The sequence below is a fragment of the Arvicola amphibius genome, chromosome 6 (genome assembly GCF_903992535.2).
Source record: "Arvicola amphibius chromosome 6, mArvAmp1.2, whole genome shotgun sequence".
In the NCBI taxonomy this organism is placed as follows: Eukaryota; Metazoa; Chordata; class Mammalia; order Rodentia; family Cricetidae; genus Arvicola; species Arvicola amphibius.
This window is the reverse complement of record NC_052052.2, coordinates 42,744,227-42,769,841: the sequence shown is the minus strand read 5'-3', so window position 1 is coordinate 42,769,841 and position 25,615 is coordinate 42,744,227. Positions and strand designations below refer to the sequence as shown.

The following is a 25,615-nucleotide window of genomic DNA, read 5'->3' as shown; positions in this document are numbered from 1 at the left end:
TTTGTGTGTAGTCTTGCTGCTGGAGGAAGAGTGACATTGTCCAGAGTGTTTGGGTAAAGGGGATCATCTTCCGCCCTTGCATCCGATCACAGACTGGCCAAACGTTCAAACTCGGCAGGAGGTCAGAATCACTTCCCCAAGACAATACCTTAGGGCAGCAAGTGTTAGAAGGCTGAAGAAAGCAGTCTACCGGAATCACTGAGATTTTTCAGAAATTTTGTTGTAACCAGTGCCAAGGTTTATGGAGTTGAAAACAGAACTAAAAGAAAACGGCTGCCTCCCCCTGTGCCCCGTCCCCATCTCTGTGAGCTGTAGACCCTCTGACATCTCAGAATCCATCTCCTTCTTCATGTCCTCACTGCCTCTCCTCCACACTGCAGGACCTCCTTCAGTCACACTGTGCCCTCTGGCTCCTTCTCCAGTTTAAGTGCCCATCCTTCCAATGGGATGCTCCCCCTTCACAGTGATTTCCAGAGTCAAAAGATATCTCACCATGACCAAAGATGGGGCTCTCTTCTCTCCAGCATCACCGACCTCTCTGTCCCTAGCCCTACTGAGCTTCCTTCAATTCCTGAACGTGCTGGGTTTTCACTCCTGAGTCTTTGCTGGCTGTGATTTCTGCCATTCACCACCTGGCCAACTCTTCTTGGGTCCTTGGGGCCAGCCTTCTAAGGCCCATTCTTAGCCCTTCAGTCCAGGTTAAATGTGTCGTTCTCTGTGCTTCCTTCTATCATGGTCCTTAAAACAGAGCAGGATCAGAGCCCATGAGGTCGTCAGCTGATAAAGGCACCTGCCACCTAGCCGAAAGGCTGAGCTTGGTACCCAGGACCCACGAGTAGGAGAGAACCGACTCTTGCAAGTTGTGTCGTTCATTGGCCTCAACATGTATGCTGTAGTATGCACATGTTCACACACGTGGACACAAAATAAATAAATAAACTGGAATTTAATCTTTCTAAACCACAGTATTATGGTTGACTGCTTACCTGGCTCTCTCCTGCATTACTCCTAAGCTCCTGCTGAGCAAAGATCTTTGTCTTATGTACTGGGGCTTAGCGTACACTAAGAGCTTAATAGGTGTTTATTGTTGGCGTTCATTCTTTTTTCTCAAAATTGGTAGTTTATAAAATTCCAAGAATCAGAATGGAATTGAAGGCGAGTGTTCTGGGCAGTGTCACTAGGGCGGTGTTGGGAACTGGCTATTTGGGGGATGGTCTTTATTTACTCACTTGTTGAGAGGTTATTTCTCATTTATTCTTTCAGGCAGCACAGAGGGCTGTGGAACAGGGCTGTGGGTTGGAAGTGGGTGTTTCTTGTGGTCCAGCCACAGCTCTGAATCTGGGCAGAGCCTTCCCAAGCTGGACCTTTGACTGCCCTGTCTGGGTAGGGAATCATCTCCTGTAAGAAATAAGACATCTCCAAGCCAAGGCCTTTTTACATCTAATGGCTCTCTTTGGTTCTGCTGTTCAAGCATCAGGAAGACTGAACCCTGTTTGAGTCTTGACAGGATCGAGTTTCCTGATTCCCAATTAGTGTTTGTGTGACCTCAAGCCACGCCGAAGGCAAAGTGCAGCTGGAGGCAGGATGCTGCTGGGCTGGCTCAAGCTTGTCCCTTGTCCCTTGGCTGTGTACAGGTGGCACAGGAGTGTGCACCCCTGCCTCCAACTCCCTCAGGGTTCAGTTGTGTGTGCACTTGTGGTCCGAAGCCACAGTGCTTGTTTCCCAGAAAGTAGAGGGCGTTTGATAAATTCAGCAGCCAACACATCGAGTGCCTGATGTATACACAGACGGACTACATGCTGTAGGTAATGCAAGGAGCTGAACTAATCTCATGAAGCGCATCTTTGCAGACATGGGAACGGGTGGCTTAGTCTAGGTCCAGTAACCATGCTCCAGTCCAGAGCACTGAGAAAAGACACATCTTAATGAACTTAATTGCAAACAGGATAGGTCTTCTTGAGCCCATTCAGGAAACAGAAATGCTCATGTGTAGTGCACATGAGCCTGTCGTAGGAGACCGGGAGGTGAGTGTTTGTGGGAGTTGGAGGAGCTGTTCTTGTCTGTATTTGCCCACGGTAGGTGGAAGGAGTCTCGGTGAAGGTCTCTCAGGCAGGGCTTTGAGAATAATCTCACCGTGAAGCTCAGTAAGTGGAGGTGAGAGCCAGTGGCAGAGACATTGTTCTCTCTTCCGGGGCTACAAAGCTAAGATGAAAGGAGCCTAATTTTCAGGTAGAGGATTGTCTACTGTTTCTGCACTTGCCAGGAGATAGCATCATCCTAGGGCAGCATGAGATATGGAGAGGAGTGGGGAGGGCTTTGAGGTAAGGGAGGAATGAAAAGCTTAGGCACTGAACAGACTGACCTTTAGCCCTGTCTGTTAATGTCTGCTGGGGACACTTGTTCCTTTCCCACATGTGTAGAGGGCCCCCAGGAGGGGAGCCTCAAGCCTCCAGCAGGTGGTAAACAGGTGGGTCTCAGTACCCACCCCACACATCCCAGCTTGATTCTGTCTAGAAGACAAACTTTTCTTCCTACCGCAGTTTGGAAAAGAAAGGGGGTAAGGTTTAGCTTTTGCCTTGGCTCGTTCAATGACACTCAAGCTGTAAGTTTATTAAGGGGTTCACATTTGGGGGGGATAATACTTCATTTTCTTCTAGTATCATAGATACAGCCTGGCTTTCTACCCCTTCCCTCAACAACAAAACAAACAAAACAACAACAGCAAAAAACAATAGAAATGGGTGAATTGCTAAAATGTGCAAAATTAAATGGTACGCAGGACTTGGCCGTGACAAGCAGGACCTGTGCACATTTATCTCATAGCCGCTCCTTCTTCCCTGCAAGTGGCTAGCACACCCGCTTCTTCTTAGGATTTTTACAGCTCCTTGGTGATTTCTGTGCTATCGCAGAATGGACACTGGAAATCAGTTCAGCAGATAGTCCGAGGCCTGAGTAGCCAGAGCCTGGCTGCTAGAGACTGTTGGTTGAATTCTAATTAAGAACTTCATCTTCATACTAAGTGATCAGAATGACGTCACAGTGCTATGTAGGCATCAAAACTGTCTCAGTTCTGAAAGCTGAGGGACACAGAAAACTCTCTCTGTGTGTGTATGTCTGTATGTGTGTCTGCCTGTCTGTGCGTTTGGCTGTGTGTGCATATGTGTGTTCATGTATCCGTGTGTGTGTGTGTGTGTATGCTACAGATCAGACCTATAAGGCTTTGTGTCTGCTGGATAAGCACCACGGAGCTATGTCCCCATCCAGGATCTTTATGTATTTCATTCCCAGTATGAACTCAGTTGTGTACTTCCTACTGAATTACGTGGCTGACAGCTGACACTTGTATTGGATGGTTTAATACAAACTCCTGTTGCTGAATATCTCAGGCTGATTCTGTGTGTTTACTTTTGCTCCCTGGGAAGCAACTTTGCTCCCTCCCGTAGGCTCGTCAGGTTCCTGACTCTTTCATCGGGAGCTCACTCAGACAGCAACCGTGTCTGAGCCATCTTGCAAGTGGGCGTTTTGTAAATGTTTCCCAATCATTATGAGAAAGATTCAGGAAGGTCACGTGCTGGGGAGGAGGAAGAATGCTGGGAATGAGAGCAGGAGGTTTGTCCCCTGACCTTTCTTCCCAGTGACTTGCTGACTCTCAGTGTCAAGACCTGGGTCTCTTGGCCTCTCCCCGCTCAGATGGTTGGCGTCGTGGGGCTTTCAGGAAAATGTGGTCGCCACTGTTTTCTCGCTACAGCACCTGCTGGTCAGAGTTTGTATTGGCTGATGTCTTTTGGTCCCCGTCTGGATTCCTTTGTAAGAAAGAGGAGAGTAGCATGGATGAATAACTGAAGAATTATGAGCGCTCCCCTCGTTGGGAACGTAACCTTTCATAACACATTTGCCTTGACGAGTCCGAAGTGTTAAGTTCCAGATTCAAAGCACTGACTCCAAAGTCCATATAAGTAGGGCTTTCTCACAGCCAAGGTAGTCATTGCCTCAGTTTCCTGTCTGCATAGTGATTGCTGGAAGGTGGGACCTCTCCTCCCCCTCCCCGGATTAAAGAGTTATGATTTGGGCCCTCTTTTCCAACTGCCTGTGTCTCCCCAAATCCCCGTTTGGCCTGTTCCCAGCCCGCACTAGGCGTTTGCTGATTCGCACCTCTGATTTGTGTCCTAGGTGTTCTTCGTGTCCGATCTCTTCAAGACTAAGGCGACCCTCTCGCTGCCGGCCCCCGCTCTCAGGAAGGAGATCCTGTCACCTGTGGACATTATCGACAGGAACAACCACCACAACATGGTGTAGGTGCTGCGGCTGCAGAGCGCTTGGTTTCTCTGAAGTGACTGCTGACAGCATGTTCCTGCTGCTCTCCCATCTCATCTGACAGTAGAATGTAGGGAAAAGCTTTTTGCCCGATGGATTTTGAAAACATTTAAAGAAAAGGAAAAAAAAAAAAAAAAACGCCTTATCTGTGGCCTTCCCGAATAGGTTGTTTGCCTGTGTGGAGACAACAGGGCCGGCGTCCTGAGTCCTGGCTGTGCAGCTGGCTAAGTGTTCATGTTCTAGTGAGCACAGGCCTGTCAGGAGCAAAACACTAGAATGATTGAGCAGAGGCTGTGGTCACCTTTGGTGACCCGAGAAATCCCAGGCCAGTGAGAACAGCTCGAGTGCCTGTGTTGCACACAAGGCTCAGACCAGCACCAGACCAGCCCCTCTGCCTGCCCCACTTCTGCTGTGACTTTGGTTCAAGGAAGTTTTGCGTTTTGAAATACCAGGAATGAATGCATTGGCTCAGAGTGGTCAGAACCCTAATCTAAATTCCTGGCGCTGAGGCCTCTGTCGTCTCCCCCATCCCCAGGCTAACAACCACAGGCCCTCACTTTTAGAGATTAGGAGACCCTTTGTGGAAGAGCGAACTTCACAAATAGCACAAGTTCAGAAGACCCAGAGGGTGTCTTCTGAGGCACCGTACTGTGACGCGGAACTGCCACTGCAGGATCAATCACCGGGCACTTGCACATGTAGAAACAGTTAGACTTCGGTTACTGCCGTCCCCTTGAGGTCCTTGCTGGGTGCCTACCGGGATCTCAGGTGGGGGCCAAGGATGAGCACAGGTGTGGTTGGCCTCTGGCTAACCAAAGGAGCCTCGGTAAAGAGTCAGGAAGGGGGAGGGAAAGGGCAGAATGAAAAAAAAAAAAAATGAACCAACTTTTTGGCTCCTTGGGATCAGAGCGAGCCAGAGTAGCAGACAGTCTCACGCCCAAAAGGTTACCCTTCACCATAAGGGAGCCCAGAGGGTTTTTGCAGGAGCTGGTCTTGCTGTGTAAAGCACTAATGTCTCTGGGTTGATCCCTGGGACAGTCCTTTGGTGGGTTCTGCTGGGCAGAACACATGGGTTAAATCTGCATAGAGAGTTTTTCCTTATCCTCTATCCACAAGTGTCCTTCCTTCCAAGCAAGGTCCCGTTCTAGACAGTAGACAGAGACCCTTCTACTGAACCTCCAAGGAAAGGAAGAAGGAAAAAACAAAAAAGTGCTTTTCAAATCTTTCAAAGGGCTACACGTAACCATATGGATCAACCACATGCACATCCCTTCCACGGACTCCGTCCTTTCATTTCAACATATAGCAAGCTATGATTTTATATATAAATATTATATAAATAATGTATAAAACATTAAAAGTTAACTATGTAAGATATTATTTCTGAAACAACTTTAGCTATATCCACTATGATTACAAACTGTGTCTCGACCTGTGTTATTTACTTTAGCTGCTTAAAGGAGCATTGAGTTTTTTTTTTTTTTAAATCTCAACTAAAACTATCATAGTTCTGTGGTAGCCATTGTTCTACAGTGAGAGAAATAACTGCAACTAGAGAAAAAAAACTGTATAAAAACATTAAATCGTCAGTATTTTTGTAAGGTTCCGTTTTGTAAAGAGAATAATATTCAAAGATTTTTTTTTTTTTTGTGGCATACAAAGTGAAAACGTGTATCTGCGAAACTAAACGTGTATTAAATGTGCTTTTTAAATAAAAGCTCATAACATGACTAACCAAGGCTCTGCTGCCTGGACTGTTTGAGGGGTGTCTCTTCGGGAGGGAGGAGGAGGTATTGCAGGCTGGCCTCTGGGTGGGCTGGCCTCTGATTGTCTCAGTGGGAAACAGTCATGGCCACTACAGAGGCAGGATGCAGAAGCTGTTCTTTCATCTCTGAAGCCTGTTTGCAGAGGGAGGCTGGGGGCTGGCTCTCATCTCCAGCCTCTTAAAAGGGCTTTTGTGCTCTAAAGGGTTTTCATGTGGGAGGTGGGAGCTGTGGGTCCCCCAAAGATAGATATGGAGACTTCCCTAGATAACGTGGGCTTGGGGCGCTTAAGGAAAAGTCTTTCCCACAGCCCCTATCAAAGGAAGAAGGTGTTCTATTGACAAGGGCACTGGGTTCCCATTCTCCTGCCTTGTGCGCCCCCCCCCCCCAACCCAGAAGGAAAAAGGTGTGTTGTGCACCTGTGTGCCAGCCAGTTCTACCTGGTTGTCCCTTTACACCTCAAAGCCTTTCTTAGCTTGAGAAAGGAAGAACGAACACTGTGGAATGCAGATGATATAAGTTGCCTAAGAGCCTGCCAGCACTTCGTAGGACAGGCCTTAGGTTAGTTTGTTTTTGCTCCTGTAAAAAATAATTACAAATTACACAACAGCGTGGTGAGTTGAAATAACACAAATTTGTTACCTTCCTGGGCAGGAGGCTTTAGAGAAGCTCCTGCCTTTTGTAGCTTCCTGAGTCTTCCTGCGTTCCTTTACTGTGGGCCTCGTCTTCCTACTCACTTTGCCTTCTTGTTTTCTTTTGTTCCTCTTCCATATTCAGCATCCTGGTGATTGCCTGGACCCTTGGATGATCTAAAACCATCTCCCTTTGTTAACGTCTACTAATTCAAAAACTTAATTCCATCTGCTACTATATTCCCCATGCTGTGCAATAAATACAACCTTCAGATTCTAGGGACCTGAGCAATCTGTGACCTGATAGACTCAAGCTATGTGTTCCCCCAAACTCCACAATGGGACCATGCACAGTATAACAGTACATTTATATTCAAGGGAGAGAGAGGGCTAAGGATGACTCAGGGGTACAGTACTTATCTAGCAAAATGAATGAAGCCTTGGGTTCAATCCATGGTGACACTCACTCACACACACACACACACACACACACACCCCATGCTGCTCTTAACTTCCTTTGCCTCTGAAATCAGCTTGCCACTTGCTGCTCTCAGACCCCACCCACCACCGCCCCGCTCCAGCCAGCAATATTTTGACATTTTTGTGGCCTTATATCCAGGCTCAGCTGTTGAGAGCACAGCCTGCTCTTTCTTCCAAAGGTCCTGAGCTCAATTCCCAGCAACCACATGGTGGCTCATAACCGTCTGTAATGAGATCTGGCACCCTCTAGAGGAAGAGACCTGGTCAGTGGTCCTCATCAACTTAGATCATGAAACCCAATATTTTGGACACTATCCAGGATGCAGTGCAAACAAGGGTTCAGAGAGACAAGAGGACTTCCTGGCGTCAGGAGGGGAGAGCTGGTGCTTCTAGAATCTAAGGCACCTCATCCATCTCCTCCAAAAGTGCTGAACTGTCCTCAAGAAGTAACCTCACTCCAAGGTCTTTGATGCTGGTTCTAACAATATGGTCCACAGAGCAACCAGTCATATCTACATCCCTGAGGAACGTGGTAGAAACACTGAAGCAGAAGACCCTCCTCCACCTGAGCCTACAGAATAGGACCCTTCCTATTGGTAAAATCCCCAGGGGACTCTTCTGTGTAATAAGCTTTGTACCATAAACCTTCAGATTCTGTTGAGGTGTGCACTGTCTCCACCGTGTCTTCATGGGGCTCACTTCAGTATATACTGGGTCAGACATTAGTAACCTCAAAGCTTTATGAACCAGAATTACACGAAGAACTCTCTGTAACAAGTCTGAGACGCTCTCTGGGTCAAAAGCATACCTCACCCTGCCTGCATCCTACCTTTCTGGACAGGACAGCATAGTCCCCATTGGACCAGTTAGACAGCAGCCAGGTAACAAAGCCCTGTGACCATCGGTAACATAAAAGCTCAAAATGCTGTCCTTCACTTCAGGGATGACTAAAGATACCATGTTGTTCTGAAGTGGGGGCAAACAGACTCAGTAAAGAATCTTTTCTTAATTGACACCTCTAACACTGGGTATTCAGTCTTAAACAATTTCAGTTATTCATTGACTAAGTGTTTACTAATTACTTCCTAAGTCCTAGATAAATACATCAGTATGACCGAGCAGCAATAAAGACCCCCTCAGGAAAAATTAGTTCCTTTCAAGAGGATAAACTTCTGGTCTGAGTGGAGAATTTACACTCCAAGCTACTCAAAAACAGAAAAGAGTTAATCCAGTAGGGCTGGTCAATTACCTGGCTAAGGGATCACCCCTAGGAAGGCCGGCTTACCTTAAGCCTTGCTAAAGAGATGGGTGGAATGGTTATCCCCAGAATAAGATACTGTAGTTTTCCCAAACTCAAGCTTCCAAGTTCCCTACCTAGCACCATCCCAACAAGCTGTCCTGAGGCTCAGCTTGTTCTGTCTGCCTTTCTGAGTCCTAGTCCTAACTCAGACACATATTCTTCCTCCTCCTTCTCCTTTTCCTTTTTTTTTTTTTTTTTTTGGTTTGGTCTTTTATGTCTCTTTCTTTTAGGTACTAGTGGAACTGAAGTATGATTTTTCTCATATTTCAGGCTTCCTTATTCTTCCTCTAAAGCCCCCTCCATTACTATGTGGCAGCTTGTACTCGTGTGGCTGGGTTCTATGCTGGCTTACCTTAAACTGCATGCCTTTCACCTTTTCTTCTCCATTCTTTTTCTGCAGACAGGTGCTAAGATTCACCTATCTTGAGGAGAAGAAGGTTAGGTGGCTTCTCTGCCTCCTTTGTCTCTAGCTGACTACTAACCTGTCTATCATCTCATCTATTGGTGGTAAACTTCCTAGAGAGTGATGCCAATTCTTTTTCTTCAGATAGAGCCACAGTTGTTATTTGATGAACACTGATTAAATGGAGAACAAGGACACCGCTAGTCTAGTTGGTACATTAATGCATGTATGTCCACATATATATGTATATAGGTTTATGTATTTTCACATATATGATTGAATGTGTGGTTGGAGATGTGGGTGCCATCTGTAAGGATGCTGCAGTGTTTGAAGTGAGTCAGGAGAAAGAAAGGACAAACAACTGGTGCTTTGGTGACCAAATTGTGGAACACGTGGTCCAGGCAGCTCTCTGTCAAGCACTTGCTAGGGAAGGTGCCGGTTTTAGGGAGTGGAATCCATTGCATTTAAACAGTAAATGGTAAGCTTCTTATGGGTTCAGAGTATTAGGAGGAGGTGGATGTGTCTCATATTACAAGGGCAGCCTCAGTGGACACTGGTTCCCATAGATAGGGCTTGCATGCCAAGGGTCATGCTCCCTTTTCTTTGTCCTTCTTTGAGGATGGTTCTTAACATGCGCAGTGGCCTCTTTCCATCCACCAGGCATCAGTCCTGCGCCTGAGCTGTCATCCCACTCGTTCTCCAGCCCACGTGTGCAAGCCGAGGCTTCCTGTTGGCACTCTCAGTCCTCTCAGTCTTGTTCTCTCCGTGCTTGCTCAAGGGGACGCTGTCTGGGGCCTATATTTATTGGCAGAGGAGTTTCAGGACCATGATATCACCTGCCCAGTTGGGAAACCCCAGCATGAACCGAGACATCAGAGGAAATGAGTGGCAGTCCCCAAGGAGATTGGCTCGTGAAGTCAGCGCCAGCCGCGGGAGAGGAAATGAGGGGAAACTGAGGTCAGAATTGTGAAAGCGCTACCAGTGTTTGCTTCGTCATTCACCGTCCAGTCAGCAGGCTAAGTTCTCCCCTACGCTGAGAGTTCAGCGGAGTTCCAGCAGCCAGGGAACTGCAGTTCAAACAGCAGACAAAGAAAAAGCCAAAGGCCAGGATGTTTCAGAAAACCCAAAGGGGAGGAATCCAAAGGAAAGGAAGATTATATGGGAAGCAGATAATACGAATAAAGAATGTGGACTTAGAGTTAAAACAAAACAAGACAAAAATTCCTTTTCCTTAAATCTCCACTTGGCCATGCATCATGGAAGCTACTCATTAATTGTGTTTATTTCTTCAGTTGGGTATCAAATATGGCATGCCTTATGTAGCAATTCTGATTAAAGTGACATGATTTTTTTTAAGCCAAGTCTGACTCCCAACTGACACTTAAATGGAAGACATATTGTATGTTTTACATAAATGAGGCTTACTGTTAAGTTTCAAAGCAAATAAAGTCAACCAGATTGTGGAAAAGGAAGCACAGCTTTCTAGGCAAACAACTGGGCCCAAAGCTCTGGCTCAGCCTATGGGCTTTTCATTTGACGTGGTTGAGGAAGAGGCTCATATGCAGGAACAGGAGCCAAAGTCAGAGAGGTAAACTGAGGATAGGTCTGCAGAATACCCCACCTCAGGAGTCTGAACTATTGTCCACAATTCATCTTTAGGGATTTTTTTAAAAAGGAGAATAATATGATTTGATTTGTATCTTGGCAAGTACATCAAGAATCCTATATAGCATGAAGTAATAATTTTAAGTGTAGAAAATTTTAAAAGGGATAATCAGAGACAAAAGTATATATATATAAGGATGTACATTGAAATCTACTCATAATAACAAAACCGCATGCTAAGTAATTGAAAGGATCAGATAAACTATGATTATGCTCAGCTGATATATTTTAAAATAATAGATGTATTCAATATTTAAAGATATAGGACAGGGCTGCGAAGAGGGCTCAGCCCTAAAAGTGCTTGTCGTGCAAGTCTGACTACCCAAGTTCAATCCTAGAGCCAGAAGGTGCAGTGGTCCTTTCCTGGACCCCAGCACTCTTATAGTGAGATGAGGGACAGAAGCAGAATTGCCCAGAAGTTCATGGGCCGGCTAACCTGGAGCCCATAGCACTGCAGTAGAAATGAAAAAGACCCTGCTGCCTCAACCAAGTGGAAGAACCAACTCTCAAAAGCTGTCCTCAGACCTTCACACACACACTGTGGTTCCCCCCACTCTGCCCCAATAAATATGTTTTTTTTTTCAAAGTGTCTTTAAAGATACACAACAGCATACATGATAAAGTTCAACTACAAAAGAATTCAAACTTTAAATACAGTAATTTTCCTGGACATGGTGGTGCGTGCCTGTAATTCCAGGACTTGGGAGATATTGGCAAGATGATCAGGAGATCAAGGCCAGCCTTAACCATATACTTGGAGGCCAGCATGAGCTATATGAGATTCTGTCTCAACATTTAAAAAAGGGAAAAAAAAACCATAAATAACAACACAGTGAATTGATTTTATTTTAAAAGCAAGAGGGAGATGTTCAGATTCATAGTAGCAGAAATTGAACCCCGAGCTCCCGAATTCGGACAGTACTGACTTTTACATATTGGGCATTAGTAATTCCAGTTTTGTCAAGTTCTTTATTTCTCAATGATACAGTAGCTTGTTTGTAAAATCTTACCAAATTTCTGGATGTGTGCTTTATCGAGTCTAATTTACCAAGTCATAGAAAAGACATAAGACGAAGCCTACAAGTGTGTCAGAGTGTGTCTTAACAGCTTTTCTGTTGTTTGTTTTAGATTTGTTTTTTTTATTTTTATTTTATTTTATTTTTATTTTTATTTTATTTTTTATTTTTATTTTTTTTATTTTATTTTATTTTTGAGTTCAGTGTCTCACATAGCCCAACCCAGCTTCAAATTTACCGTACAGCTGGGGCAGGCTGTGCTCATTTTTTTTAGATTTATTTTTTATAGTCTCTATAATTGTAGAATGAACCATAGCTGTGCTGGTTAGTTTTGTCAACTTGACACAAGCTCGAGTCATCTGAAAAGAGGGAACAGCAATTTAGAAAAATACCCCCATAAGATCCAGCTGTAGGACATTTTCTTAGTTCGTGATTGATGGGGGAGGGCCCAGCCCACTGTGGGTGGGGCCATCCCTGGGCTAGTGGTCCTGAGTTTTATAAGAAAGCAGTCTGAGCAAGCCGTGAGGAGGAAGCCAGTGAGCAGTGCCCTTCCATGGCCTCTGCATCAGCTCCTGCCTTTAGGTTCCAGCCCTGCTTGAGTTCCTGTTTTGACTCCCTTCAGTGATGACTACCACATAAAAATATAAGCCAAATAAACCCTTTCCTCTCCAATTTGTTTGGATCATGGTGTTTTATTGCAGCAATAGTAACCCCAACTAGGACAATAGCTTTGATAGTTTAGAAATTATTTTTAAATGATCACTCTGGGAAGCATCATGAAAAATAGATCATAAAGAGTCTTAGGTGAGAGGCAGAGAAATAAGTGAGATGATTATATGACCATTGCCCCAATGAAAGGTGGGTGACTTCAAACACGACAAAGGACTACAGAGCAGTTACAGATTGGAGAAATGGGGCAGAGTAGAACTGGACCTCTTCCTCTGTGGGTGTGGGGGAACCCAGAGGCAAGCACGGTGCCCACTCTTCGGACCTTATCAGTCTTCAAGAATGTGTCCCACTCTCAGTCGGAGGGAACACAGGGTCAGGGCAGTTTGGAGGAAAGCGAGGGCTTAAGTTCTGCTTTGGGCAGGAATTTGAGCTACTCGTGGGGCATGAAGGTAGACAAGTCCAGTAAATGAAAAGTTGCGTGCGCAGTTGTATAATTCACTGATTCAATGCCTATTTATTGCACATCTATAGTGTTCTCCCAAAATATCTGGCCTGGACACAGTCACGCATACTGAAGAGCAGAATTTTTGTTCTAGCAGGTGGTTAGATGCTCTCGCTCCGCATAGACATCTGGACTGGAGGCAGACTTCCAGAGTCAACAGGCAGGAGAGGGTTACAATAGACATCTGTGCCGGAGATAAACTTCAGGGCTCAACACCTGGAGATGGTGGGCGGAAACCCACGTGATGTGGGAGAGACACACAGTTGAGGCAGGCAGTGAAGGGTGAGGCGGGTGGGCTTGTTTAGGGGTCGTGTTCAGTAAGGTCATTGCTTTTCTGTAGGTCAGAGGACCTTACTGCTCTGTTATGTGTTAGAAAATGCCCTATACACGTTAACTTCTTTCTTACTCTGTTCAACCCCAACCTAACTCCCTGCCTGGGAGACTTGACAAATCCCTGCATCTCTCCTGGACTTGGTTTGCCAAGGTAGTAATGATGAAACCTTAAGCTGCTTTGATCTACCGTCCCTTCCTCAGGGCTTGGAGCGTTACTCTACTAGGAATGCTCTTCCCGGTATCCTTCCAGCCTTTGCTCCTTCTTATCACGAAGCTCCCTGCTTACCTCACCCTTCTGCCACAGTGATTCTTTGACCCTCTGGTATAAAGCAGTGTTAGTTTTCCGTCAGCTTGACACAAGGTAGGGTCACCTAAGAAGTAGGAACTTCATTCAATTAAGAAAATACCTCCATCAGATTACTCTGTAGCCAAGTCTGTGATAACATTATCTTGATTAATGATTGATGTGCGTGGCGGGGGAGGGGGGGGCGTGCAGCTCACTGTGGGCAGTGCTACCCCTGGGCAAGTGATACTAGGTTGTGTAAGAAACACAGCAAGAAGCTGAGCAAGCCACGGAGAGCAAGCCAATAGGCATGGTTCTTCCTCCATGATATTTGCTTCAGTCCTTCCTCCAAGTTCCTAGCCTGCTTGAGTTTCTGATGGTGTCCTCTGATGGTAGACTAAAAAAAAAAAAAAAAAAAAAAAAAAAAAAAAAAAAAAAAAAAAAAAAAAAAAAAAATGGAAGATGAAATAAACCCTGTCCTCCCCAAGTTGCTTTTGTTTATTTGTTTGTTTTCCACAGCAACAGGAAGCAAACTAGATAAGGCCCTAAGTTCAAATCTCCAATATTGACGTGAAAAGCCAGGTACAGCGGTGTCTGTAGCCCCAGTGCTGGCGTGCGGAGACAGGATACCTGGAGCTCTCTGGCCATCCAGCCTAGTCAATCACTCACCTTGAGTGAGAGACTCTGCATCAAAAAATACAGTGGAGGGGCTGGAGAAATGGCTCAGCGGTTAAGAGCACTGACTGCTCATCCAGAGGACCCGGGTTCAATTCCCAGCACCCACATGGCAGCTCACAACTGTCTGAAAATCCAGTTCCAGGGGATCTGACACCTTCACACCAATGCACATAAAATAAAGATAAATAAATCATAAAAATTAAAAAAATACAGTGGAAAGCTGGGTGGTGGTGGCATATGCCTTTAATCTCAGCACTCGGGCACTCGGGAGGCAGCGGCAGGCGGATCTCTGTGAGTTCGAGGCCAGCCTGGTCTACAAGAGCTCATTCCAGGACAGACTCCAAAACTACAGAGAAACCCTGTCTTGAAAAAAAAAAATACAGTGGACTACCACCAAAGATTGTGATGGAGAAAAATACTGAATGTCTGAATCTGATCTCCACATGTATGAGGGCATATATGCACCCCAAACTAATCTGACATTAGCCTATAAGACCTTTCCTCCTCAATCTAGATGGGTCTTATGCCATACTGTGAAAGGAGAAATGTTGCACGAAGCCAAGAGGATTGTTCAAGGTCTTGCTTGATCTACCTGCTCTGCTTTTGCTTTTTTTTTTTTTTTTTTTTTTCCGAGACAGGGTTTCCCTAGAGCCTGTCCTGGAACTAGCTCTTGTAGACCAGGCTGGCCTGGAACTCAGAGATCCGCCTGCCTCTGCCTCCCGAGTGCTGGGATTAAAGGCGTGCACCACCACCGCCCAGCCCTGCTCTGCTTTTGAATGTAAGATGGTGTCCTTCATGTCCAGTCACGTTTGGACTGAGCTGTCTGTTTCTGTCCCACAGTGCCATATGGCCTCCATAAAATATCAAAGGACGTGCCTTGAGGGCCTTCAGATTGCTGAACACCGGAGGCTCGTGGAGGGCAGCATGCCCAAAGAAGGCCGCAAGTATTCCAAGCTCTGTGAGCCACCTGACAAGTTAATCAACTAGAGGAAGTAGCTGTGGGAACTGTGATCATACATAACTTGTCCATCAGGAGGTCTGGAAGGCCAGAGCTGGGCCTGGGGCTTCAGGCAGACAATCTTGGGTCCTGAACCCTCCACCTGTGGGATGTGGCCCTGTGCGCTGGAAGACAGTAGTCACACTGAATTCTGTTAGAGGACCCCCAATGGTACCTCAGAGCTGCTTGCTCTGAGGAACTCCTGCAGAGTTCTCTAGTCACCCCTCCATATCTCTAGCCACCCCTCCATCTCTCTAGCCACCCCTCCATCTCTCTAGTTACCCCTCCATCTCTCTAGTCACCCCTCCACCTCTCTAGTCACCCCTCCATCTCTCCTACCGGTCTTTATTTACTGTTGTTTCTCTTACTCCCTAGATAAGTCACTCAGAAACACAGACCAAGTTTCTTTCATTATTTGTTACTGCCTCAGATCCTAGAATGGAGCTAGCCACGTTGGGTGCAAGCAATGTTTTGAAATTCTAATGTTCACAGTTTGTGTTAACTGCATTCTTTGCAGCAATTAATCTAATAGTGAAGGTTTTAGACAATTTAAGAATGTGTTGAGTACACCATTTTTGCAGATTTTTTTTTCCCCTCTGCAGGTAGATGGGTATCATTGGCATGGACAGTTCTGTGTGGTTGTGGTTGTTAGGAACAAGGAAATTGAGAACGTGGGGGTGGGGGTCACTGAACCAGAGCTCAAGAGCCAAAAGAGGTGTTTGGGTTTGGTTTTGTTGTTTTCATTTACTTTTAAAGAGTGAAGAAAAGAGAGAATATCTGCTTGTTGAGCAAAAGAACCCAGAGATACTTAAGAACCAACCCTATGATATCCCAGCCATGAAAATAATGCCGAGATTTCTCTAGAGGAAGGGGGAGTGGTTGCTGGAGTCTAGGTGGGGTGTGGGGTGGGAGGGCAGGTGTAGGCTGAGTGGAGAAGATGTTTGAAACTTCTGGCCTAATTGCATCTATTCTGCAGAAAAACAGGAGCAAGATGAGCAATGGGGATGAGGATTTGGAGGTTGAGAATAAAGAGGATCGTGTAATGCAGTAGAGCAAAAGAGAACTCACTGGAAAGTTGCACTATTAGGCAGGTTAGGACCCACTCCTCTGTGGGGTGGAGAATGTATTGGTAATAATCAGCACATCTGTGTCATGTCACCTTTCAGGTTCAGGTGTGTGGCACCTGCACTACCTGTCTGTACGCGAGCCGGGAAAGGGGCTGGAGATTTAAACATATATGCACACAGAGACATGGGGACAGGGGTCATCCTTGATACAAGAATGCCAACTTTATTGTGCTCCAGGGGAGTTTATATAGGGATCCTTAACTGATAGCCACGCCTCAGCCCCTGGGATTTTCAGCTGTAAAACCCATCAGGAACCATTTCCCTCCCATCAGGAACTCATGAGGGTCTCGTGCTCAGAGCAGCTGCAGGCGCAGGAAAACAAATTGTTTTCTCCGTTCACTCGAGCAGGCAAAAGGGTCTGAGGCCGGCAAAGAATGTCAAGGGGCCAGGGGTCTGCAGCCCCCAACACAGGTGAGGGTGGACAGAGGAACTGGACTGACTAGCTTTGCCTGTGACAGGTACCTATACCCATTGGATTGTGAGCGAGGGTGGACCTAAAGCTGCAAAAGAAGAAAGAAGAAATGGGGCAGAGACAGGGCCGTTTCTCAGACCCTGGAGAAAGCACTAATTTCTCTAGTGTCAATTCCAACAAATACATAGTCCCCCAAGAACATCGTCTGACTTTTCCTTTTCTCCTGTAACAGCCTAGGGTGGCGCTTATTGTGCAAAAGACCCCATGCGGTGGGTAGCTCCAGACGCCTTGGCTTTCTTAATGCTTCCACTGGGGTTAACAGGCGGGATACCCCCCACCCCGCCAGGAGAGCCGCTGGGATCCCTGGGCGGCGGGGCTCCTTCCCTGACCCAGACCTCTCTGTCCTAAGCCTGCTTCCCGCCAAACTGCCTAGGAGGGAGGGTGAGGGGAGGAAGCCAAGAAGCTTTAGTTGTCCTCAACAGCTTTGACTTCATTCTGGGTTTCTCAGTCCGGGCTACGTGACTTTAGAAGGGACATGGAGACTGCTTTTGTAGCCGTGTCTTTATCCGGGGTGCGATCACAGCTGAGGGAGTTTGGCACCGAATTCCCAGCTCCTCCTTTTCTGCGGGTTGAGGAAGGCTGGTCGTAGAGACCGCCCCGTTTGTGGGCGGAACAGGCTCCGCCCAACGCAATGGGAACAACTAGAGGCTCCCATCAGTCCTGGCTTCCAGGGAGGTGGCGCGACCTTTAGTACCTTTGTGTTTATCCATAGAGCAGGTTTGGTCCATGGAGTTTGGCATTTCCAGGCGGATCGCCCCCATCGCAGGCACTCCACCAACATTGAATTTCCTTCTTCCTTTCGGTCACACCTTACGTTTCCGGAAAGACAGGCAAACTTCCAGCCCTTTCCTGTTTCTGTTCCAGCAACTGGATGAATATTCATCTTCACAGCCATGTGATTCAGATGCTGCTGTCTCTTTTTGGAGTAAACAATCGAGACTTAGAGGCTCCTTTTCCAACATCACCAAAATAGTAGGGGCCAGAGTTCAAAATGGATCCCCCATCTGCCTTCCTAACTCTTAACATTTTATATCAATCCTTCCATGCCGTGCCCTCTAGAAATGGCCCAGTGTGATGGGTAGGGAGGCAGCAAGACAAACTAAGGATAGCTCAGAGTAGGAAGGCGTGTGTCTATATGATTCAGAGAAATACCCTATGGAAATAAAATTTCCCTGGTCATAAAGAATGGCTGAGACAGAGTGGTTCAGCCCCGGAAGGAACAGGTGCAAAGGGCAGACGTCCTGGGACCTGCAGAATGTAAGAACTAGAAGGCCCGTGGGGAGTGCGCACCCCTTCATTTCACTAAGAAATAAGTGGGGACACAGTAAGGGTAGCTAATTATTTAGGACCACCGAAGAAGAGAGTCAAGAGGCAAGGCTGGAGCTCGGGTCTCAAGTACACTGCCCTTTTACCCGAGGTCAGTTTGATTTTTGAGTGCTTCGTTAAGACTTTACTTTCAGTATTTTTTTTAAAGCTGCCTTCGCTTAATAATCCCCTTCCACTCATGCTGAAAACCGTAATTAAACACCACTGCAGTCTCTCTCTCTCTCTCTCTCTCTCTCTCTCTCTCTCTCTCTCTCTCTCTCTCTCTCTCTCACATACACACACACACACTCACACACACACACACACACACACACAACTTGTGGAGGATTTGGAAAAGGGCAAGAGAGGAAAATCTGGATGAATATAACCAAACTCCATTCTATGTACACACACGTGAAACTGAAAGAATAAGGAATACAGTTTCTTTTTTCTTTTTCTTTTTTCTTTTTTTTTTTTCCCACAAAGGTCACTCCTATGAAAGCAAGCCCAATTTTTTTTTTCCTACTTAACAATGGGCCTTGCTAGTACTTTAGATTCCTTTGCGGTATCGAGTCATCTAAACAGACACTCTTTACAGAGGAGAAATAGAGACACGGAGAAGCAACTTTCCCAGGATCAAGCGGCATGTTCGGTCTTGTGCTTTCCTGCTCGCTAGAGTGCTAAGGACACAGTGAAGAAAGGAGGGGCCCCAGAGAGTGTTTAGGATGTAAGATCGCAGAGCACGGGATTGCTAAACGCTCAGTGCAGAAACCTGGATTCTCATATTCACTTGAGGAACTGGGGAGTAGATGCCCAGTGATTTGCTGACGTCAAAGTAAGAGAATGGTAGGATTGACACTGAAGACCGTGTTTCTCTGCTGAACATAGCTCCTATTTTAGGTGAATAAGCAAATATACACAGAGAGAGACACATACAGACTATACACATACAGAGACCACATACACCCCCCACCCCTTCATAGACATCACACACACACACACACACACACACACACACCACCAAGTACATATCACACCCCATCACACACACACCTCACACCACACATACAACACACCACACATAACACTGAGCACATATCACACCCCAACATATATACACACTCCCATACCACACATACACACAGACAGCCCCCTATATTGTACACACAACACATACCACACACACACACACAAAACACATACACACGTATGTATGTACACACACTCCTTGACGGCCTTTCAAATATTCCAAACACGGGTAGGCCTACCTTTAGAGTCTTGGCCTGCGCAGGTTAAGTCCAGTGTTGATCAGACCTCATTTCTTCAATAACAATTGCCTGCTACATGCCTGCCTGAGTGTGTGGCAAGGCAGGGGCCAGAACATGGGTCTCCTCTTTGCCCATGTGGTCATTTCCTACTCCTCGTCATTTTCTCCTGGGGAGCACGTCACAAGGGGCTCTGGATGTCATCTCAACAGGTCACAGTGTAAATGGCTTTAAAGAGAAGCTGCTTGTGTAAAGTTACTGCAGGTTTGCAGGGGCAGAGTGGAAGGGGTGACCCTGGGTCGGGAGCTTCTGTGAGGACCTGGGGCTTTGTGAGTTTGGTTAACACCTCTTAAATCTCATGAAGAGTGGTGAGCAGGCAGAATTAGGAATCAGAGGGGCAAAAATGAATCTCCCCAAATATTTCTGTGTACCAGAAACCCTCAGTTTCCTGGCAGATAAGACACAAGAGAGTAATAAAAATGAATGAGATTCATCTGACTTGTTGTCTTCACCACGGACAAGGTGTTTCTGAGGACTTGGCTTCTAGAAGGAACATTTTGGAGGAGACCTACCGCTGAGGATGGGTGACATTCATGAGTTCAGGGGTTCGAGCCAGGCTTGTTGTTTACTGGCTGTGTGACTCTGGGGAAGTTAGTTTTCTCTGGGCTTCAGCCTTCATCTGTTCACTGTGTCACCCAAGAAATATTTTTTTAACTCTTATGAGCCTGTGGGATGAGACACTTCTTACAGCAGGGCCCCTACTGTGGAAGAACTCAGCCTTCACAGGGAAGCAGTCAGACCAAAGGATTGGGTGTAGACATCAGACTATGCTGGGCTCCGAACAAAGGTCCCCCCCCCCCCACGCCATAGCCTTTAGAGAATTCTTACAAACCACTTCAAAAGGTACTCGTAGGTTGAGCATGGGGATGTCCAACTTTAATCCCAGCACTCAGAAGTCAGAGGCAGGTGGATCCCTGTGAGTTTGAGGACAACCAGGGCTACACGACAACTTTCAGGCCAACCAAGGTGATTCTGGCTGGAAGACCCTGTTTAGGAAAAACAAACCAATTACTGCTTTTTCTGTACCAACTGCAGCCACAGAGACTTCACTTGATAAGCTGAGCACAGGTGAATTCCTTTCACCTTTAGCTCTCCCCTGAGCTAAATTATACCTGTCTACGGCATAGGCTGTAGCCCTGAATGTCAAGACTGAGATAGGAAGGGCCAGCAGAAGACCAAAGGGGAAGAATACACCCCTGGCTACAGGAAGAGGATGTACAGGCTTCACAGGGTTAGGTAAAGTTTCCTACACATGCGCACTTGTGCTTGCTCCAACATGACCAGAATGCAGACTGAGAAGTACACTAAGGTTAACTTGAATACAGATGATCTCTGGTTTCAGTGTATCCCGTAAAGGTTCCCAGGCTGTGAAAACAACTCCCAGGTTTATGTTCGTGTCATTAGAAGGTGGAGCCTTTGAGGGCTTGATGAAGTCTTGAAGGAGGAACCACTATGGTGGTATTGACGGTTTTGAAGTAAAGGAACAGAGCCTTGAGCTGACAGGCTCACCCTGTCTCACCATGCGATGGCCTCCTTCATGTGAGCATGCAGCCTGGGACCCTCACCGCGTGCCAGGTGGAAGCTGCACCATCACCGTGAACTTCCTAGTCACCACCAAAGGAGCCAAATACACTTTTGTTCTTTAGAAAGTACCCCAGTCTGAGATATTTTGCTGAGAGCAATCAAAACCAGGCTAAGACAGGCAAGGTTAGGAAAATTGGTAGATACTATTTCTTAGTCATTCATTAAGCAGGAATTTATTGGGCACCATTCCAAGCAAAGTCCAAGAAATACCATGGGGTCCTAGGGAATGAAGCTAGTAAAATTTCCTTTGCTTGAGGAGGTCCACATCTCCTGTGATCCCGATGTACCTCCAGTCTCGTGTTAATCTAGCAGAGAAGTGTGAGTTTCTGTTCCGCTTTCTTTCTAACGCTGTGAGTCTCTGAATGAGAGCATCCACACAACAGCACTGTGGGCAACACTCTTTTATTTTGACGATCACCTTAATCTGAGTAAGCAACCTACTCCAGTGCCTTGGAGTTTGGGTCGCATTCCTGCGGCCCTTCTTGTTGGTGCTCAGGAGATGATGGGTTAGCTGAAAGGCTGTTGGGCTGTGACTTCCTGGGGCCTGATTGGGAGCTGATGGCGTCATCCCCAGGCAATGGTGCTGCTGTGGCCCACGACTTCTCTAGGTGAAATGAGTATACAGGACCTGGAGTCATGAACAAAGGGCGAGCTCCATCTACAGAACAGGATCTCCTGCAGTCCCAGGAGGACCTCTCACGTAGATCCCAGGCAGATCAGTAGGTCAGATGTGGTTGACAGAAGCCTGGGTGCTAGGCTTGGGGAAATCGCTACTCCTGGCTGTGGGACTTTGGGCAAATCCTTTCTAGATTGGAGTCTTTTCCTCTGTTAATCTGGAGATTGGTGTTAGTATTCAGGCATCTGTACTGGTCTGCTCTTGAGGTTCTGATAGGATACATCCTCAGCTGGAGCCACTAAGAGCATCTCCTGTGCACATTCACTACGTTCCCTTTTAAAAGGCCCTGCCCACCTCACATCTCTCTGTGTCTCTGTCTCTCTCTCTCCTTCTCTGCTGCTCCTGTCTCCAGAGGCTGGCCTCCTCTCCTCTTCCCTCTTTTTACATTCCCTTTCTCCTAATAAAAGCCCCTCCATGTGAATTCTGTTGCATAGTGTCTTTCTCTTGTGCACAGCTTTTTTTTTTTTAATTTACAACAATCAAAACTGATAAACTACAACAGCCGAGTTCTTTTTGTTCTTCAGCCTAATCTGTAAACTAGATCAAAATGGGCACTATGGTGGAGACAGGACTGGGAACATGGGGTGTGGCTCATTCCATCTCTTTGTCCTTCCTCATTCTCTCTAGGCTTCTGACACTGCCAGTACCGCTCCAGAGGTATTGAGGAATTCAGTTTGAAATGGATGTAATTTTTTTTTTTCTACAGCACAGCTCTTCTGGCACAAGGTTCAGAAGTGGGCAAGGAAAAACAAAAAGGTTGGTGACATTTTAAAGTTTATGTTTATGGCGAAGTGATTGCCTGTCCCCTCCCCATTCAACGTGAACATAATCTGTATTATCTATCTAGTCAACCCTTACCCCCTCACCCCACCGTGAAGTTTCTGCAGTCCCATTTGAACCCACATATAGCAATTCCTGTAGCAGCACTGGGAAAACATGGAGAAAATTAGCACGAAAGTTTCCATGTTGCATGTTTTCCAAACTGGAAAATCTGTGAATTATTTTTTTTTCCTTAAAAGAGCTGTGTTTTTTTTTTTTTTTTTAGCAGACAGTGACATGAAAAAAATGGGATTTTGCTCCTTCTTAATTCAGGTGGATCATAGCTGAAATGACAGCTCTCCATTTACCTACAGCTATGTCCTTTTCGGCTGTTCTGCATTTTTAAGAGCCAAGAAGTCACTCCTGCCATTGAGTCTATAGTCTATCCACCAGGAAGAGAGAAAGAACTCACCATTTTCTTTTAGGTTTAGGGACAGGTGGCACACATTATGTTTAAATCCCATAAGCTGGTCCTATGGGCCACACCTATCTATCGCTAAGGGAAGCCTCCAGCCCCCTGCCAATCTTTTAGTAGGGATAGTCTTGTGACCAATTAAAAATTTTAGTTACATATAGAAAAGGGAGTCCACAGATCTTCCGCCACTGACACCAAGCTTTCTCTTAAGCTTGGGAAACCTGTTTTCCTAGAGTGCATTCCAGGTAGGAAGTTGTGTGATGTGTGTAGAATCCAATGACTTGAAGCTGAACAGCAGCTCAAAGGTCTAGATAATTCAGCCTCCTTTGTTTGGTAAAGATATGATGGGCCCATTTGTCTGAAAAAGCTACTCTAGACCCAGAGACAGCGGGTGATTTGCCCACGGTAACAAGGTCAATAGGAGAGGGTAATCTTGTGCAGATAAACCCCCAGACTGCTGGGACTCTCCCATGACACCCTGCTGGTGATGAGGATATCATGAAGGGATGGTGTCACAATCAGACAGCTGCCCATAGATCCTGGTTTTGCACTCTATTCTGTTCCGTTTCGCAGACATTCCTTCTTCTGGGTAACTGCCATGCTCAAGAATATTTTCCCTCCTTCTCTCTCCCCTTTACTTCTCTCTTTTTAAATTTATTTATTCTGACTTTATATACATTGGTGTTTTGCTGTGGGTGTTGGGTCCCCTGGAACTGAAGTTACAGGCAGTTGTGAGCTGCCATGTGGGTGCTGGGAATTGAAACCAAGTCCTTTGGAAGAGCAGTCAGTGCTCTTAACCACTGGGCCATCTCTCCAGCCATTCCCCTTTACTTCTTCCCCTGCTCCAACTCTCCTTGCCTGCCTCTCCTCTCCTCCCTTCTCTCTACATGCTGCCCCCTTCCTCTCCTCTCCCCTCTCTTCTTGTCTTCATTCATGGAGCATTCTAAGTGAAGGAGCCTAGGATAGGATTTAGAAATGTAAGCTGGAGGCTGTTTCCTCCAGTTCCTCCCATTTATTTCTCCCTCTCCATTCCTTTCTTCTCCATATTTCCTCTTCCCTCCTTGTTCCCTCCCCCTCTCCACCCTCCAATGTCATACTATATTTTCCCAAACAAGCTTACTGATTCCAACATACAGAGTAAATCAATAGTTGTTACACAAGAGAGTCTTCAGAGGGCGTAATCCCTAGAAATGTTTTGCCCTAACCAAAATTCGCCTTTTTTTTTTTTTTTTTAACATTTTTTGCTTGTTTTAGTCAAGAACTACAGAATGCCTTGGGTTTCCCCCTCTGGTTCTCTGGTTGCCGGCCCCTGATGTGGCCACATTCCCCTTCTCTATCTGACTTCTGAATGCTTTAATTATTTACATACATTTCATGCTTGCTGTGGGTGTTTCCCCCTCCTTGCCTTTACTGCAAATTTCTTTAGGTCTCTTGGGGATGGAACAGAACATCTGTGCATCAGGCAGGGTAGCTGATAACCTGGTGGGGATGGGGTGCCTAGTAATCTCTGTTGGGTATTACCAAGATCTGTGCATGCAGAGAAATGGATGGATTGCGGTACAACTGGAGAAATCGCCTGTTCCCTCCTTGATTCCTGGACAAGAAAACTGAAGTGTATTTGGAGATTAACTTCCTTTGGGGCAAGATTCATCCCTTTGCCATGCATGTTTCTTTGCATTGTAAGAATTTCCTGCTCAGTATTTAGGAGGAAGTGGGCAAGGAAGAAGGCAGGCAGGCTTATTAAATATTGAAAGTGGCAACTTTTAAGTCATCAACACCTCACTTTCTCTTGGAGACACACAGAGACGTGGGTGCCACCATTGCATCACCTGAAGGGTAGGATCGGGGCTCAGGAAGACGAAGTCACTAGTTACACAGCAGATAGGAAGTGAAATTGAAACTGGCCATTCAAATTCAAACTGCTGAAGCCCATCTGTCAACCACCAACACCGTCAAGGGGAAGAGTACGGTGCACTGTGTAGGAAGTCAGACCAGAGTAAGGGATTCTTTTAAACAGTATAATAACAAGGTTAGGATCTTGAGAAAAATGCCTCTGAACCTTGATTTGCTCATCAGTAACAAAGGATGGGCTCTCCGTTCTGAACGCCTTCTGACTTCCCAGGGCTCTGATACAGCCCAACTCTGAATTCCTCCACCCCGGTGTGAGCCATTAAAACATGATAGATCCTTTCACGAGAAGTGGCGTTTCTTTAACTAAGTTGCCAAGGTCAGGCCAAGCAAACTGATTTGGGGTTTGTGGTGGGATTGCTCTTAATTGATAGGGGTGAACAGTTCAAGCTACATTGGAGGACTGGTTTTTTTGGCCTTAAACTGGAAGGGACGGAAGCCTGACATGATTTGAGGTTGTTTGGTGACAGCACTGCTCTCAAACAGTTGACCAGGGGCCCTCAGAGTCCAGCAGCTCCCCAGTCCTTGGAGAAGAAGAAGGGGGTGTCGAGAAGTAGATGAATATGCTGCCTGGGTCATTGGGAAGTCCTCCCAAATGTCTGGGGCTTTCCTGTGTTTTACTCTTCCGACTGCCAGAAGGAGTTTCAGTGTGTGTGTGTGTGTGTGTGTGTGTGTGTGTTTATTTCTTTTTCTCTTTTTTCCTCTAAAGAATTTTGTTATTCTTTCCTTAAAAACATTTAGGACCATTCAATATTTTGAATTGCTTTCCAATAGAGAGTCTAGCCAATAATATTTTTTACTTCTAAGCTTTGCATTTCCTTGAACTACCAGAGATTCAACTGTTTCTGTTTTCTGAGTACTGAGAATGAAGGTGTGCACCACAATCAGGGCCCACGGTGGGGCATTTGTATAGTTAAATAAAATCATGTGCTTTGTTGAACTAATGTTC

General features: G+C 46.1%; 1 protein-coding gene across 2 annotated transcripts in view; it reads left to right on the top strand.

Moving 5' to 3' along the window:
* The window catches only part of Plpp3 (phospholipid phosphatase 3), a 77,600-nt gene extending 71,552 nt beyond the window's left edge, over nt 1-6,048 (top strand). For both annotated transcript variants that reach the window (XM_038334174.1, XM_038334175.2), the window contains one exon: nt 4,171-6,048. In XM_038334174.1, coding sequence (XP_038190102.1) covers nt 4,171-4,296 — 126 coding nt within the window. In that variant the 3' untranslated portion in view covers nt 4,297-6,048. The remainder of the gene's footprint in view (nt 1-4,170) is intronic.
* Nucleotides 6,049-25,615: the final 19,567 nt, after the last annotated feature.